This window comes from Montipora capricornis, chromosome 5 (assembly GCF_036669925.1).
Source record: "Montipora capricornis isolate CH-2021 chromosome 5, ASM3666992v2, whole genome shotgun sequence".
Taxonomy (NCBI): Eukaryota; Metazoa; Cnidaria; class Anthozoa; order Scleractinia; family Acroporidae; genus Montipora; species Montipora capricornis.
Genome location: NC_090887.1, coordinates 22169085 through 22184084, shown reverse-complemented (window position 1 = coordinate 22184084; position 15000 = coordinate 22169085). Strand labels below are relative to the sequence as shown.

Here is a 15000-nt window from a genome sequence, read left to right as displayed (position 1 = left end):
AACTATTTTAACCTCAAACGGCATTGATTAAAGTAATTTTAACATAGGGTGGCATTTTAAATTTAACAAGGCCAGAAGATATCAAATATCATAAATTACTCCAACGTTTGATCCCTTAGAAGACACAAAGGCCCATGAAGACATACAAGATATAAAGGACCATTAGTAACAGGTATTATAATTAACATTTTTTTTAGTTTAAGATAGACAGTTAGTCAATTCAAGTAAATTTAGAGGTCACATTACTTTCCCTTAAAATTTACATCAACAGATTTAAACAAACTCATGTTATGCTTACTTAAAAAGGAAGAGCACTCTATCCCCTTCATAGCTGCATGTTATGTAATTATTACTTTTAAATCAGTTAAAGCAAATATTTTTCAAATAATAAATATTATTTTTTTAATTTACATGTAGGCATGTATGGAAAATGTTAGTCTATATTAAAGTTACAGGTTAGTTGAACCAACATGATTTAGGAGAATCTATTGTAGACAATTTTATTATTTAACTCACCTGTAGGTTCCCATGTAGGAAAGAGACCTTTTCGTGTCAATTGAATTGAATACATGTATATGGTTCAGTATTTCTGATCAAAAACAATTGTGGTAGTGAAAAAGTTAATTCTGACAATCGTATAGGAATTGTTTAAGCTTAGGTTTAGGCCATTATGATTTTATTTAAACTTGGGAAGAAAAGAAAAGTTAAACCATTCCTTTTAGTTTCAGACTTTACATGTATTCCAAACTTTGCATAAAAATGTTTAATAATGCAGACAAACATGTTTTAGTTGAAAACAGACCCTCCGTAATGGTCAAAGATAACTTAATCTCCTGTGGGACGTGAATGGTCTACAATTGTAGTTTCTATATTCACGTTTTTTCCCGCAACAAAGGAAATCAGTAATCCTCGCGTTGGCTTGAGTTACATGTAGATGTAATTGTCAAGACTTTTAAAAAGGTGTCATTTAACCTGACTCAAAGATAAGATCTTAATCAGTGCATAGTGTAATAACTCGCAAATTCCTTTTAGTCTCAGAAAGTTTGGTCATGATGGGAATACAATTTGTCCTCATTCTAAAGGTAGGAAGTCCTACATGGCCAAAAGTATATGTCATTTTTCCTAATTCGATCTAATTTTTCTTAATTTGCAATAATTTCCCACGCTAAGCAGTTAAAGACTGAAGTTTACTTTTGATTGTAAAATGAATTGAGAACCATTTTACGAAGGTTAATAGAATTCTTTGTACATATTTAGCTTTTAATTTGAAAGAAGTATTTAAAGGAGGCCAGTTTCGTGGCGAATAATGGTGTCAATGACCAGACCTGGTTTTTCAAACCAAATGCATCTCTACAACAACAGCCGAAACAAAGCTAAGAAAACGATTTGTAAGAGTGTTTGTATGTCAGGACTTCACACCGATGAATGTCCCTGAATATCAGCTCCATCCCACATGGGATCCTGTAGGTGCTTACCTTCTTCGTCTAGGGTTAAACAGATAAGAGACAGCGTCTTGCCTTCGCGTTTCTTGGTGCTTCTGGATCTCTTTGCAAATGCCCCTCTTTCCACCACAGGGGGAGCTTGAAGCGACAGAGAACGTGACGTAATAGGATGAGGTGTTGGGTTTTTTATGCTATTCTGTTTGATGGATCCTCTGAACATGAAGTCTGAGCCCCGTCTTTGGTTCAAAGGAAAGGTTTGTGCTTTGAGTGAATCTGAAAACATCAAACAAATGGTGGCCATGAATATTGAACTCACCCAGTTAAGGTGAAAGCCCAAGACAACTGCGCACAGTAGTTAATTCCATAAATAAAAACTTGCTAGATGAAACTGCATTTAATTTTTTGAAGTGCCCCTCACCCCAAAATATTTCTTTCGCTAAAATGAATCTTTGCACCTGTTCGAAACACATTGCGGCCATTTTTTCATTTTTCTAACAAATCCTGCCATTTTAAAGCTTCAAAACTTGCGAAAACCCAAGAATCTTTTGTTCACAACCGAGTCAGAAGGGAAGTGGATCTATTCCTGATTTACATTGCAGTAACTCTTTGTAAACATGCATGCAAAGTGGATTGTGACGTCAAATCAGGAATAGACCCACTCCCCTGCTGACTTGGTCATGAACAAAAGATGTTTGGATTTTCGCAACCTTGGAAGCCTATAAAATGGCAGGATTTGTTAAAAAAAGGAAAAAATGGCCGCAATGCATTTCGAACAGGTGCAAAAGTTCATTTTGAAGAAAAAAATATTTTGGGGTTATGACACTTAAACTAAATGAAAATCAATTGTAGAAAACCAAAGGACTGGCTCCTATTTAATTAAGATTAGGACAATTTTTGTTGTTGTTTTGGCATGTACTTAATTGAAGGCAACAGAAGTCATTGAACATCACATAAACAGTTTAGATGGACAGCTATTAAGCATGGTTACTGTCTGAGAATCTAGGAAACTGGTACATATTTTATTGAAGATCCTACTCAAAATGTTGGGCAAAACCATAGTTAGTACAGAGCCATTTAAGGACGTTCGCGCCAATTGTTTCTGCGCACCTTACTGCGCACGCAAATGCACACGCCACGTCATACACGAGCGCGCGCGCTAAGTAATAAAATGATACTGATAGATAGATACTGTGTTTATTTCCTTCCGTTTTGCAGCTAAGGCTAAATTACACGAATGGGGTCAATACTGGAATATATAATATTATGAAAACTTATAATTTAAGAATTCACAAAGTCTCTTTGTATAACATTGTTGACTAATTAAATTAGTGTTTCATGACCTGAGAGTGTAACCATGATAATATGTCTGCGATGCAGTAGATGTAAGCACCGAGCGTAGTGGCTCTTGCCCGCGAGCATGGCGTAGAAAATTGACGCAAGCTTGACCACGACGCGTGGCAAGGGTCTGGAGACCAGACGCGACTAGCGACCAAATGAGAAATGATACGACAAAAGGCCATTGCTATAGCTTTGCCTGGATTTAACGCTCTTGGACGTTCGGTGACCCCTATTTTTCTTTCCAGAAACGGATTTTATTTACAATTATCTCCACGTTGTCCAAAAATGAACAAAGAATCAATGTGGGAAGTTAAAAAAAATACAAGATTTCTGCTCACGGGACATCAAATCCTGCCATCGTGCGGCTGCAAGGCGCGTGAAACTGTGGTCGCTAAATGCGAACTTGATCTTTAAGTAATCTCACCATTTGACTAAATTCACTTAATAAGTCCACTTAAACAATATTTGGCAGAGACGATTTCACTTCAAAGATTTAATTGCAATATATTTGGGTTTACAGACACTGGCCTTATTCGCTAACGAAGCCCGATTTTGTCACATTTTGGGTGTTTTTCCGGGCATGTTCTCTCCAAAACGAAGTCGGTGACCCCCCATTTTTTTTACATTTCTGACATAACTAACTCATTATCTTACAGTGGTAAAAGTTTCAGAAAAAAATCAATGTTGAAAAAATTTCGCGCGAACGTCCTTAATCAATGAGTTTGATGTAAATGTTATATTATCGATACTCACTGCTACTGTCATTTTGCTTGATTGATTTCTGTCTCTTATTTGAGTCTTTTCCAGGGAGACTGTTGGTTTGTTTATCTGTGTTTACTGGGTTTGGCCTTTCTTGTTGAACATTTTCAGAGTTGAAAACATCCTAAAAGGATAACAAAATTTATACAAAACTGATAGTCCTGAGTAACGCAATCTAAGTGAAAAAAAAGCTTCTTCTTTACACAGCAGTCAAATACATTCTATATGAGACAAAAATGACAACAAAAATTAACAACTAAACATCCACTTAAGGAGGCTCAAAAGGGTTTCAACACTTAAAAGACTCTGTTTAGATCGAATAAGGCTACAATATTGTATCACGCAACAGCAATGTTATGGTACCACATGAAACACCGATTATTTCCAAACAAGATGTGATCAGTATTGTGATGTAATAGGTTACTTTGGCAACGGGAAAGCCCAGCAAAAACAGCCTATATTTTGGATTTAGTAGCTCATATCTCAAAAACGAACTCGGTGACCCCCTTTTTTATTGCTGAAAAGTGATTAGAAGGCCACGTTGACCCTTTTGGCAAAGTTTAAAAAAATTCTGTCGAGAGGATTCAGAGCTACTTTAAAAAATAACAAAATTAGGGTGACCCTGAATCAACTAGGAAGTTTTATCATGGCCTTCTGATTACTTTTCAGAAATAAAAAATGGGGGTCACCAAATTCGTTTTTGGAGTTTTTACAGGGCTTGCCTGTTGCCATGGTGACATATTATGTAACATTATTATATGGCTTGTGTTTGTAGCCGATACAACGCACACTCTGATTGGCTAATTGTGACTGAATTGTAGGGCATTCTCCCGTAATGCCAATGGGCAGATTACGGGCTAGCAAAAACAAAGCAAAAGGTAATTAAAAAGCCATATTATAAAAAAACTACTTACTAACCGAGCTAGCTCGAGCCGTACTGGGGAATATTGGCCCTCAGGCGCTGCGCTCGGTTAGTAAGAAACCATTGGGCCAATATTTCCCAGTACGGCACTCACGCTCGGTTACTAAGAAGTTATTAATGACTTGTCTTGTTCAGCAATCAGTAATTTGTGTTTCATACCACAATATTGCCAATACATGATACAACATTGTAGTGCTGATCCTTCTAATAATAGCATCACTTGGAAGCGGTGAAACTGGTTCAAGGCTCCTTAAATCAATTTTTGTGCAAAGTTAATAAAAGCAAAAGTAACTGAGATGTTTTGTCCAGAGTACTGATTTCAGATATAATGATTATTTAAATTTAGCTCATATTAACCGCGCCGCAGGTCTGTACAGGAGAATCTTGACTGAGGTCGTGAGTACACACTTAATTCTGTCAAAGTTTCCTTGTCTTCCTTACTGTTTTTTCTTATCATGCTTTTTGGCACTTCCATAAATAAATATTGGTAGAAGAAAATACTCAATATTTTTGCATTAATTTTTAGTCTAGGTGGGAAAATCTAAACCAAGGTCAATATCGATTTCAGCCAATCACATTCCTGAATTTGGTATTAATTTCCCAGTCCTTGTGAGACAGAGCCATGTTGTAGAACTTTCAATTTTGACCTCTGGATTTATCGTTTTAAACCAGTCCAAAATTTTGTTACCAGTTTAAATCTTTTAAATTGGTTTATTTGTATCAACTGGGATTTTACTTTTTTGGGGGGTGTAGTTAAAAAACAACAGGGACTTTTTTTTTTTTGGAGGGGGGGGGGGGGGGTCTCAATTAATCTGCAGACTAATCCTAATTCACAGTTAATTAAAGCTAACCATTTTAAAATGGGTGCTTGGACTTAAATACTGTATAGAAGCGCTAATCAAATTGGTACTTATACTTAAATACTGTTTATAAGCTCTATTTATAGAAAGTCTTCAGTTGTTGTACACCCCCTGGAATCCAAACTGTTTCAAATAAGACAGTGCAGAACCCTAATTACTAAATTGAAAGCTTAACACTAATTCCTGAAATTCAGACAGTGTCCCTAACCTTACAAGAAAGCTTACAGCCATTCAAAACAGTTTTACTTAATTACAGAAAGATGTCCAACTTATGTTGTTGTTATCAAAAAAAAAACTAAATTGGTTGGAAAAATTGAAATTGGTCCCAAAATTTCGGACTGGTTCAAAAATTTTGAACTGGTTTACAAAAAACTGAATCAGAGGTCAAAATTGAACTACAACATATACACAAGTATATTGTTCACTGCTTGTATGAGTTGCTTCCTTTTTGAGTTTGTTGACTGCTCTACTTTTCAAAGAGCCATGGTGATTTTATAATCAGTTATTTATATTTATTTATTTTTGAATTATGTGCGAAATTAAGGGACAAGACAAACAATAATAATAATAATAATATCATTATTAAACATACATTTTCAATGTCATCTTCATCTAACAAGGCATTCAGCTGTTGCTGTCTTTTCTCTTCTTGGTGATAAGCAATTGGATCGCAGAGAGCAGCAGCAAAATCTGACGAGCAAAGTATCTGCCCTTTAGTTTCCCCTTTAACCAAAACTTCTCAAACTCATTAATAATTCATAAGCCAAAAACAAAAGAAATCACAACCACAACTGGGCCGTAACCAGGAATTTATGTTGGGGGGGGGGGTGGGGTGGGGTGCTAACGGGGACAAAGTGGACCAAACTGCCGAAATGTATTTTTTATTGTCAGATCCATTTATTTTGGAAAGTAGCAATACATGAAAAATTGTAACGGCAAAGAACTCCGTGCACCCCTACTGGTTACGGGCCTGCACAAAAAGGAACAAACCTTCAAAGCCGGAAGGAACGAAGTCCTTTGTGACAATGTGGACAAACAGTGTTGGCAAACAAAGAGGCTGGTTTGACTCGTTACGAAGCTTGACATGACGATAGCCTGCCATAAATAATAGAAATATTTCTTATAAAATTAAACTGCTCTAGTTCACTCAATAGATCTTTGGGGTATATAGTGGCTGTAAATTTGCTCAGTAATAAGCTACCGGTTCATGAAAAAGTTTGAATTAATAATGATAATAATATAAACTTGTACACAGTGTAGTGCCGTTTCTCAAAAATTCAACAGCGCTTCAAATTATTAACACAATTAAAATAACAAAAAGATGATCATTCCAACAATTAATTAAAAACTGAAGCTGTCAATTAAAACAACGCTTAAAAAGAAATGTCTTCAACTTAGATTTAAAAACAGTCAATGAATTGCAAGATCTTAATAATCAATATGTTCCCTGAAGTTGATTTCCTGATAAAAATAAGCAGAATCCTGACTTATTTTGTACGATTTTCTCTGGTTCCTTTTAGCATTATTCTTTCACATCTTTTAACTTAAAACTGTGCGTACCATGTGCATCAAGTTATTTTATTGACCCATTGACAACAGATTTTACTCTGTCTAACACCAGACAATTTTAGTCATCAACTGGGGGTAACCCAGGGCATTTTCAGGTGTCAATGGGTTAAGCCTTTTTACTTATCATCACATTGTGCCTGCTATTTCAAGATACATGTACACATTTCAGTGTTTTAACTCCATTAAATTTACACGTAATTTTATTATTCTAACAAACTTGAAAATGCTGTTGATTGGTCGAAATATAGTTCTTTTTTGGCACATTTACTTTTATCTTGAAATGAAAAAAATCACTATCAGGGTTCTCATTAGAATTTTGAACAGCTGTTGTTGTGCTATTTTCAGCCGTAACAATGCAATTCATTGACAACTGATTTACTTGATGGGGACAATTTTAAATCCATAACACTTACAAGTGACACTCATGACAGGTGTCACGGGTTGGGGGTTCAATTGAGTAATTGAGTAAAATCATCTGGCGTTAGAGTAAAATCAATAAGTGGCACTATTGGGAGTTAAAGGGTTAACGGGGACACAGTTTTTGAGTGAATCTAGCTGTTGTTAACCCTTTCAGCCCCTTGGGGTTCCCCAATGACGAGTAAAATCGTCTGGCGTTTTAGACAGAGTAAAATCTATAAGTGGCACTATTGGGAGTTAAAGGGTTAATTAATGATGGAGTGTGAAGTCAAAGCTCTATGTCCACAGGTGCCATCTCTTCTCATTCCGAGGGGATACCCATCCTTTTTTTAAAAGTTTCAAGATATATGTACAGTGTAGTGGTAGAGAATGAACATTTCACCAGTGCTTTCTCAACACACCTGGACTAAGGCCATTAACTGGCAAAATTCTTTGACCAAGAAGTTTACCACCTTCTTCATAAACTGCTATCCTAAGAACTGCTAAACTTGGGAGAACCACCTAATGATAAAATTGATAGACTTTAAAAGCTAGTTGAAAGCATTCATACAACTTTGGTAAACATCAGGTGAAAGTATTACCGTATTTACCCGTGTATAAGTCAATCCCATGTATAAGTCGACCCCCATTTTTGATGGCAAAAAAAGCAATTTCTTAATTTCTTTGTTAAATGTTACCGGGACACTAATCTTGTATTCTTCGATTTCTGGAAATGTGGATACACAAAAAAAAACAGGGCCTCAAGCACTTAATAGTTTTGTGGTTCGGCATCTGTTGTATATGCGGGCATTTTGTCCTTGAGTTTCGAAAAAGTTCTCAGAAAATCGAACATGTAAACCTCAAACTAACCTGTTTCGTTGTTCAAGGATAAAGGGCTTTAGAGGATAAGCACAACATCACAGGAAGCAGGAGTCAATCTTTGAAAATAACTTGCGAACGATGCAAAAATGTTCAAGGTTTACTTGGTCCTTGACTTATAATTTCTCAAATGACAAACAAAACAAAACTCATAAACCAAACAATACAAAGTTTGCAAAAGCATTTAAGTCAGCCAGGTTTGTATAAAGAATAAAAAACATTCATTACCAACCAGCATTTTCACGCAACACAAGTGACACTGCTTGCATGCAAACAAGAGGTATTGTGCCAGGTTACTAAGCCGTTGAACGATCAAGTTTTTATTTGAAGAAACAGAAATACCTTTTAGAGCTTTCCGCCTTTGGAAAACGAAAATTTCCAGTGTCTATTTCATATTTTGTTTTTGTGAGTATCTTCAACATTTAGAGTTGGACAAATCCTTTTTCATTTCAAGTGGAATTGCTTACATTCGTCTTGAAGTCTTTTGTCATTCATTTTGAAGTCTTTTGTCTGCTTTTGTCCACTGCATTCGTTATGCCCAAGACAACATTGTTATGTTAATTTTGAATAAATTACTTAGCTGGAACTTGGCTCAAAGTCTTTGACCCGTGTATAAGTCAAGGGCGATTTTTGGAGCTTCTTTTGAGGCCATAAAAGGTCGACTTATACACGGGTAAATACGGTATTATTATTATTATTATTATTATTATTATTATTATTATTAACCTCCTCATTTAGCTGAGGATTACTGGTAAGGGTATGCTTGTCTAAGATTGCTTTGCAGATAAATGGGAACATTTGCCTGCTGTATTTAGGATTGTCTGCAACTCATCTGTCGCAGGCAGCTTCCGATCGTGCAATTGTTAATTGCAAAGCAAAAGTATCTCATTTCGTGTAGATGACTCCTCCTAAATTTGTGCCAAAAATTTGATTCTGCTTCAGTGACCCTCACGCTATGTGAATCACGTCACACAACTGGTCACTTACATTTGAATGGTACTGTACCTTTTTGAATTCAAAAGGTTCTTCGTCATAGACTGGATTAATAGCGTTGTTAGGAACTACTTTTGTTTTGAACTTGCGTCTGACAGTGTCTGCAGGTAAACCAAACATGTCTACTTCGACATACGTGCCAACCTTCTTCTCATAGAGACACTGGCCAGAGATGACCTGCAAAAACAATAATCTTAGTTTACCTAGGTCACACTGAATCAAGGACAAAAGTAAAGAAATTAGTTGTAATATAGGGGTTAAGATATCATAATCTTCATATGGGTTGGAACACACTGTGTTGTTACAGCATTTCATAAACCAGCAATATTACAGCAGGAATCTGTGTGACCATTTTCAATTAATTTACATGCCAAAATATAGCCATATTTCTCTTTTGATTGGATATCTTAACTGCATGAATAAAATGTGATTTAAACACTATTATAATTTAAGTGGTCACACCAATGATGTCCTTGCTGTAATAATGATACAGAATCACCCTTAAAAGTAGCAACTAATATTATTTGGGCACACCCCTTTTGAGTTCTTAATAAAAACAAATATTAATCTTCTGAGAAAGTAACAAGAAAAGAAGAATCTTCAATATTACTTTATTCAGAAGTGTAAATGCCTGTTACTTCCCTGACGAGGGGCAAAAAGTGTGTTTTTGTAGAATGATCTTGGTCAAGCCTTCAAAGACTCTGGGCTATATAATGCTTTGGGCACCGCTGTTTAGGGTTTCACTCAGCTTGACGGAGAGAGAATAAAATAATGACAAATCATGGTGACTTTCTCAGATTCAAATGAAATAAAAGTCAGGTTTAGAAAAAATAATTATATGTATCGATAAAAAAATTTCAAGTGGTGTAACCTTCACTGACACTGAACCGGCAATAATGCCATCAACTGTGGATTCTGCAAATGGGTCAAATGGTTTATCGGCACGGCACATGAAACTTGGTTTCAATATGTACCTGCAAGATAAAAAATGAAAATTAATACTCAGCACAAATGCAGGAACAAAAAGGAGAGTCCCAAGCAGGCAAGACCAGGCTATCTTGTCCGCTCCAGAAGCCTACAAATGGAGCAAGGGTGCCACAGACGGTTATTGCGTGGCCTTGGTGCCAGAGGTCACGAGTTCGATCCGCAGATCTCACATCCTTGTTTGGACTTCTTTCAGTGTAGCATAAAGTAGCTTTAAATACCCTTAAAACGGAGCAATAGACCTTTTCGGCTTGTACATTTTGTTTTCCCAATACAGATCATGTGATAATACTCAGGAGGTTTGGTCTTTTGTTTTGTTCATTAAAATGAGGGCATGCAAGCATGAATATGCCCGCATGCACTCTTTTTAATGAAGAAAACAAAGGACCAAGCCTCCTGAGTATTATCACATGATCTGTATTGGGAAAACAAAATGTACAAGCCGAAAAGGTCTATTACGGAAAGAGAGGGTAAAATGCGTTGGCGTCCTGGGAGAATACCCTCACTATAGAGCATAAAGGAATAAGGGACTGTGCAATAATTATCAGGAGGGGGGGGGGCCCTAAAACCAGAGGGGGGGGGCCTTAAGTTAAAATAATGGAAAGGAGGGGGGGCTCTACATTAGATTTCTCAAGTAAGTTGAGGGGGGGTCTTAATTAAATTTCACAAATTCGATAATGAATAAATAAACATTTTCCAAATAGACAGATGCTACGCCTTTGACTATCCATAATGTCTAAATATTGCATCAACATAAACACATGCTTTAACTTATTTAGAATGTCAACATATGATAGATTGAAACAATCGCTCATGCACAGAAGTCACAAAACACGTTGTGAGCTTTGCCAATAAAACATTTGGCATTTAAGAGGTCCCGCAGACATGCCAGGTCTGTTCTTGATTTAAACAGCGAGAGGGTTTCTAGGTCTACAGTTTCTAGCTGAGGAATGCCACATACTTCTGTTTCATAGTTGTCATCAATGGGTTCACCTCCCAAAGACCGAAAAATTATACAGGTTCGGGTCCTACGGCTTTCTGAGGCAGCAATCCTCTTCTTCTCCCTTTTTTTCTTCTGTTCCTTCTTTTTTCTTGATTTGGATGCTTTAGATTTGGCACCAATAGGAAATGTCGCTTTATATTTAGCCATCACCCTATCCAGGTCTTCTACAAGATGCAGAACGTTTAAACCGACTTGAGACTTTATTCAATGTCCTTGTTCAGCATTAAAATTGTGTAAACAGCTGAGGCCAGTCTTCAGTGTTTTTCTAACTTGGTTACGACAGCATTAAGCTTGTCCTGGATATCATTTGCCTCTTGTTTGCAACGTCTGATGTTGCTGTCATCACGGGGAGCTGGCTTGTAATCCTCTCGGAGATGCCTTCCTGCACAAGCAGGGTTGTCGGATAAAAGATATTGGTATCTGTTCTCAAGTTTTTCAATATCTAAAAGTACGGGTTAGAGAGGGGGGGGGGCACATCATAATTTTGAGAGCACGCGAGGGGGGGGGGGTCACAATTAATCTTGAGGCTGCTGGGGGGGGGGACCTATCTAATTTTTCCTTTGGTGAAGCTCATTTTAGGACCCTCCCTTCCTGATAATTATTGCACAGTCCCTTACTGATGTTAAATAAGGTGTACCTTTACTTAGCCATGCAGCTCACAAAAAAGTCACCAAATGTTGTTACTGTTTTAAAATGTACAGTTCTTACTCACCCACAGGCACCATTAAATTCAAATATTCCTAAATTCAACATCATGGCTAAGTCTGGAAAAAAAACACCAGTAAAAAGAGTTGTCGTAAACAAATTTGTAGATTAGAATAGTATAATTTTATAAACCACAACAACCAGGATAAGGAAAACATCTCACCTAAAGTTTGATAATTTAGAGCAACTAACTGGCACCCTGCGTTCCAAAATATCTGTAAACGAGAAAAAGAACACCACTGAGTCATTCAATTTAAACAAGATGCATAAGAGCCTTCACATAGGAATTATGCTGACAGTTTGCTTGTCTGTCAATACTATAAATTTACAAAATTCATATTGAGACAACAGAAACAGCTAAACTGCAGAATACCCAGCCACTTAGTGGCATTAGGAATGGCGTGTATTGTGTTACGTGCTGGAATAACCAAGAGATGTCCGCGAACAAGGCATGAATGAAAATAACTCCCAAATACCATATACGGCACGCAACAAAAGTTTGACAATGAGCAGATACCCTTTTTCACTATTATTTAATTAGTTCTACACTGTTACAATTAATTCGGTTAAAGATAAAGTTAAGCAGTTCGTAAAGCAAAGTGGGCTTACTGTCTTTCATGACCATTCAGGTTACTATTGATCTTGATTAACTTTGAACTCCAAGTTCCACAGACTGTAGACAACAATTCTTGACGTTCTTGATTCACTGGATTCCTTCCACTCAATGGGTTTTCTGTGTACACAAACTCGTACGGAAGACTTCATAATAAACTCTGAACTCTTTATCTTCTTCTCTTCTTTGTTCTCTCCGTATATCGCAAGGTCAAAGGTTATCGCTCCACCATATTTATCACAGTCGATTATAGCTTCATCACAGTATCACATAACATGGTTCAATAACAGCCCGCCATGAGGGTACGTACATGTAAGCCCTCAGGCAAAGAGAGTTTTTTTTATTATTAAACAAGCCTGCTGTTATACTTTTACTCTAAGCATCTAGAATGTTCTGTTGCTATTTATAATGTATTACAAGGTGTGCTATTTGTGAAAACTGCTGAGTCACATGAAAGAAATTTCTGGAATATTACAGATTGTTAGATCATTCTAGAAAAGTCTGGAATTGCATGACAGATAAACTAAAAGTAATTCCGATCCTCATAACACTTGTTACATGCCTCATACTCAAATGATCCTGCTACAAGAGCACAGTCATGGCCAGGTATTCTGCAGTTACTCCAAAGAAACTAATTTGGAAAACTGCAGGAATGAATTGGCATTTAACAAAAAAATTGGCAAAACCAGGCAGTCACCTATAATCAGTAGATCCAATATAACGACCTCAGCCAACAGGGTTTAATTAACCCAATCACCCCTAAACCAGCCTAAACCGGCCAGACTTGGTATTTTACTCTATCTAACGCCAGACGATTTTACTGGTCAATGGGGAACCCCCAGGAGTCAATGGGTTAAACCCATTCACCCCTAAACCGGCCAGACTTAATATTTTACTCTGTCTAATCCCAGACGATTTTACTGGTCAATGGGGAACCCAAGGAGTCAATGGGTTCAGCATTGTCTTCTGGCATTCTGATTGAGTTGGTATTACTCATCTCTAGGTGCCTGCCATATAAACAACTTATTTATAAACAACTATTTATTAAGTGCATGGACATCTCACCTGAGGCATGTAGTTTTCAGAGCTAACTCGTGTCCCTTTGGGATATATTCTACTTAGCTGCCGCTTGTTGTAACTATTACCAGTTAAGGGAAACCATAGAATTTGGAATCAGCATTAAAAAATGAAAACCCTGTTTTTTAAGTGCTCAGGACTACCCTCCACATACATGCATCCTTTTTAATACAGCTGCATGAGCAATTAAGGCTCTAAACCATTGCTAACAATCCACCAAATAAACATCCTCAAATACTTGTCTAATTAAGAATAAAATTAATTGTGCCTATTGATGCATTAGTGTTTTAACTTTCTTTCAAAAAGCTTGAAGGATACTTGACAAATTCTACAGGGCTTTCTTTTAAAATAGATGTAGCCATTGTTTCCACAAAGGATGACATCTCAAAGCTTCTGTTGAGTTCTGTTCAAATGGTAAAGGAAACAAAATTTAACATTCTCTTGAGGGAAAAGAATCACACACTTTCCACAATTAAATTAAACATTCCACTGGCTTAAATATTCAGTGATACATTAATTGTGAAGAAGAGCTCCCCAAAAAACCTGTTGGAGAACTGTCGGTCAACTGTCAACCAACAGACTACCGACAGGTTACCAACGGGCTACCGACAGCAAACCGACAGCCTACCAACATGACCCAGAAACGATAATAATAAGAATTTGATGACCAACAGGACAAGCTGTTGCCTCTGAAATTCGACGAAAGGTTCTACGAGTGATGCTGTTTCACCCTTAACACAAAAAAACGGCTCCTTTAGGAGCCACCAAGTTTACAAAAGTCAATGACCAACAATAAAAAATGACCTACGACAAAACAGTCGGCCAACAGACGGCCGACAGTCCGACAACTGTTGGCCAACAGTCGACCGACAGGTTTTTTGGGAGCTCTTCTTCACAATTACCTAAAAGTTTACTTACTACAAACAAAATTAAATTTTTAAATTTTATTATTACGTCTGTCCTTCATTTCAGTATTAATGGTGTATGACATTGTTGTTCCATAAAATGTTTTCTTTCAAATGCCATTCCTATCACCGCAATACTGACTGGTTTAACTTCGTAACCATTACAAATGGAGAACTGTAGATATGACTTTGTATTGTATCATTTTTCAAACAATAATTATTAATGTATGCTTGTATTTATATACATGTAACATCATAATAAATTATTATAATAACTTTCCATGATACTTGTAGGATTTTATCATTATGACAGTACATTTTATTAAACTAGATGGCTTCAAGTGGTGGCAAACAATTTATTACTATTGCTTAATATCAATGTAATTATTCATCAGTATGTTATTATCATATTCATAGGACTAAATCAAAATGATAAAAGAGTCCTTAGCTGTAGTCAAGTGCAATGCAACTTGAGAAGGCCACATCACAAATCCCATTCAATGACAATACTGGAAGATACTACTGTAAAGACTTTTTCCTAAGGTATACCTACTT

General features: G+C 36.6%; 1 protein-coding gene across 4 annotated transcripts in view; it reads right to left on the bottom strand.

Annotated features, from left to right (window-relative positions):
- LOC138049938 (1-phosphatidylinositol 4,5-bisphosphate phosphodiesterase beta-1-like) overlaps positions 1 to 15000 on the bottom strand; it is a 51578-nt gene that overhangs the window by 16676 nt on the left and 19902 nt on the right. For 3 of the 4 annotated variants that reach the window (XM_068896420.1, XM_068896418.1, XM_068896421.1), the window contains exons 15-26: positions 14999 to 15000; positions 13859 to 13943; positions 13529 to 13601; positions 12014 to 12065; positions 11858 to 11909; positions 10030 to 10132; positions 9171 to 9335; positions 7709 to 7808; positions 6312 to 6416; positions 5914 to 6011; positions 3534 to 3663; positions 1518 to 1715 (exon numbers count right to left, since the gene is read on the bottom strand). The exon at positions 14999 to 15000 is cut by the window's right edge and continues 89 nt beyond it. In XM_068896420.1, the coding sequence (XP_068752521.1) occupies positions 1518 to 1715; positions 3534 to 3663; positions 5914 to 6011; positions 6312 to 6416; positions 7709 to 7808; positions 9171 to 9335; positions 10030 to 10132; positions 11858 to 11909; positions 12014 to 12065; positions 13529 to 13601; positions 13859 to 13943; positions 14999 to 15000 (1163 nt within the window). Of the gene's footprint in view, positions 1 to 1475; positions 1716 to 3533; positions 3664 to 5913; positions 6012 to 6311; positions 6417 to 7708; positions 7809 to 9170; positions 9336 to 10029; positions 10133 to 11857; positions 11910 to 12013; positions 12066 to 13528; positions 13602 to 13858; positions 13944 to 14998 lie in introns of all 4 variants that reach the window. The other variant, XM_068896419.1, reaches the window with a different exon arrangement.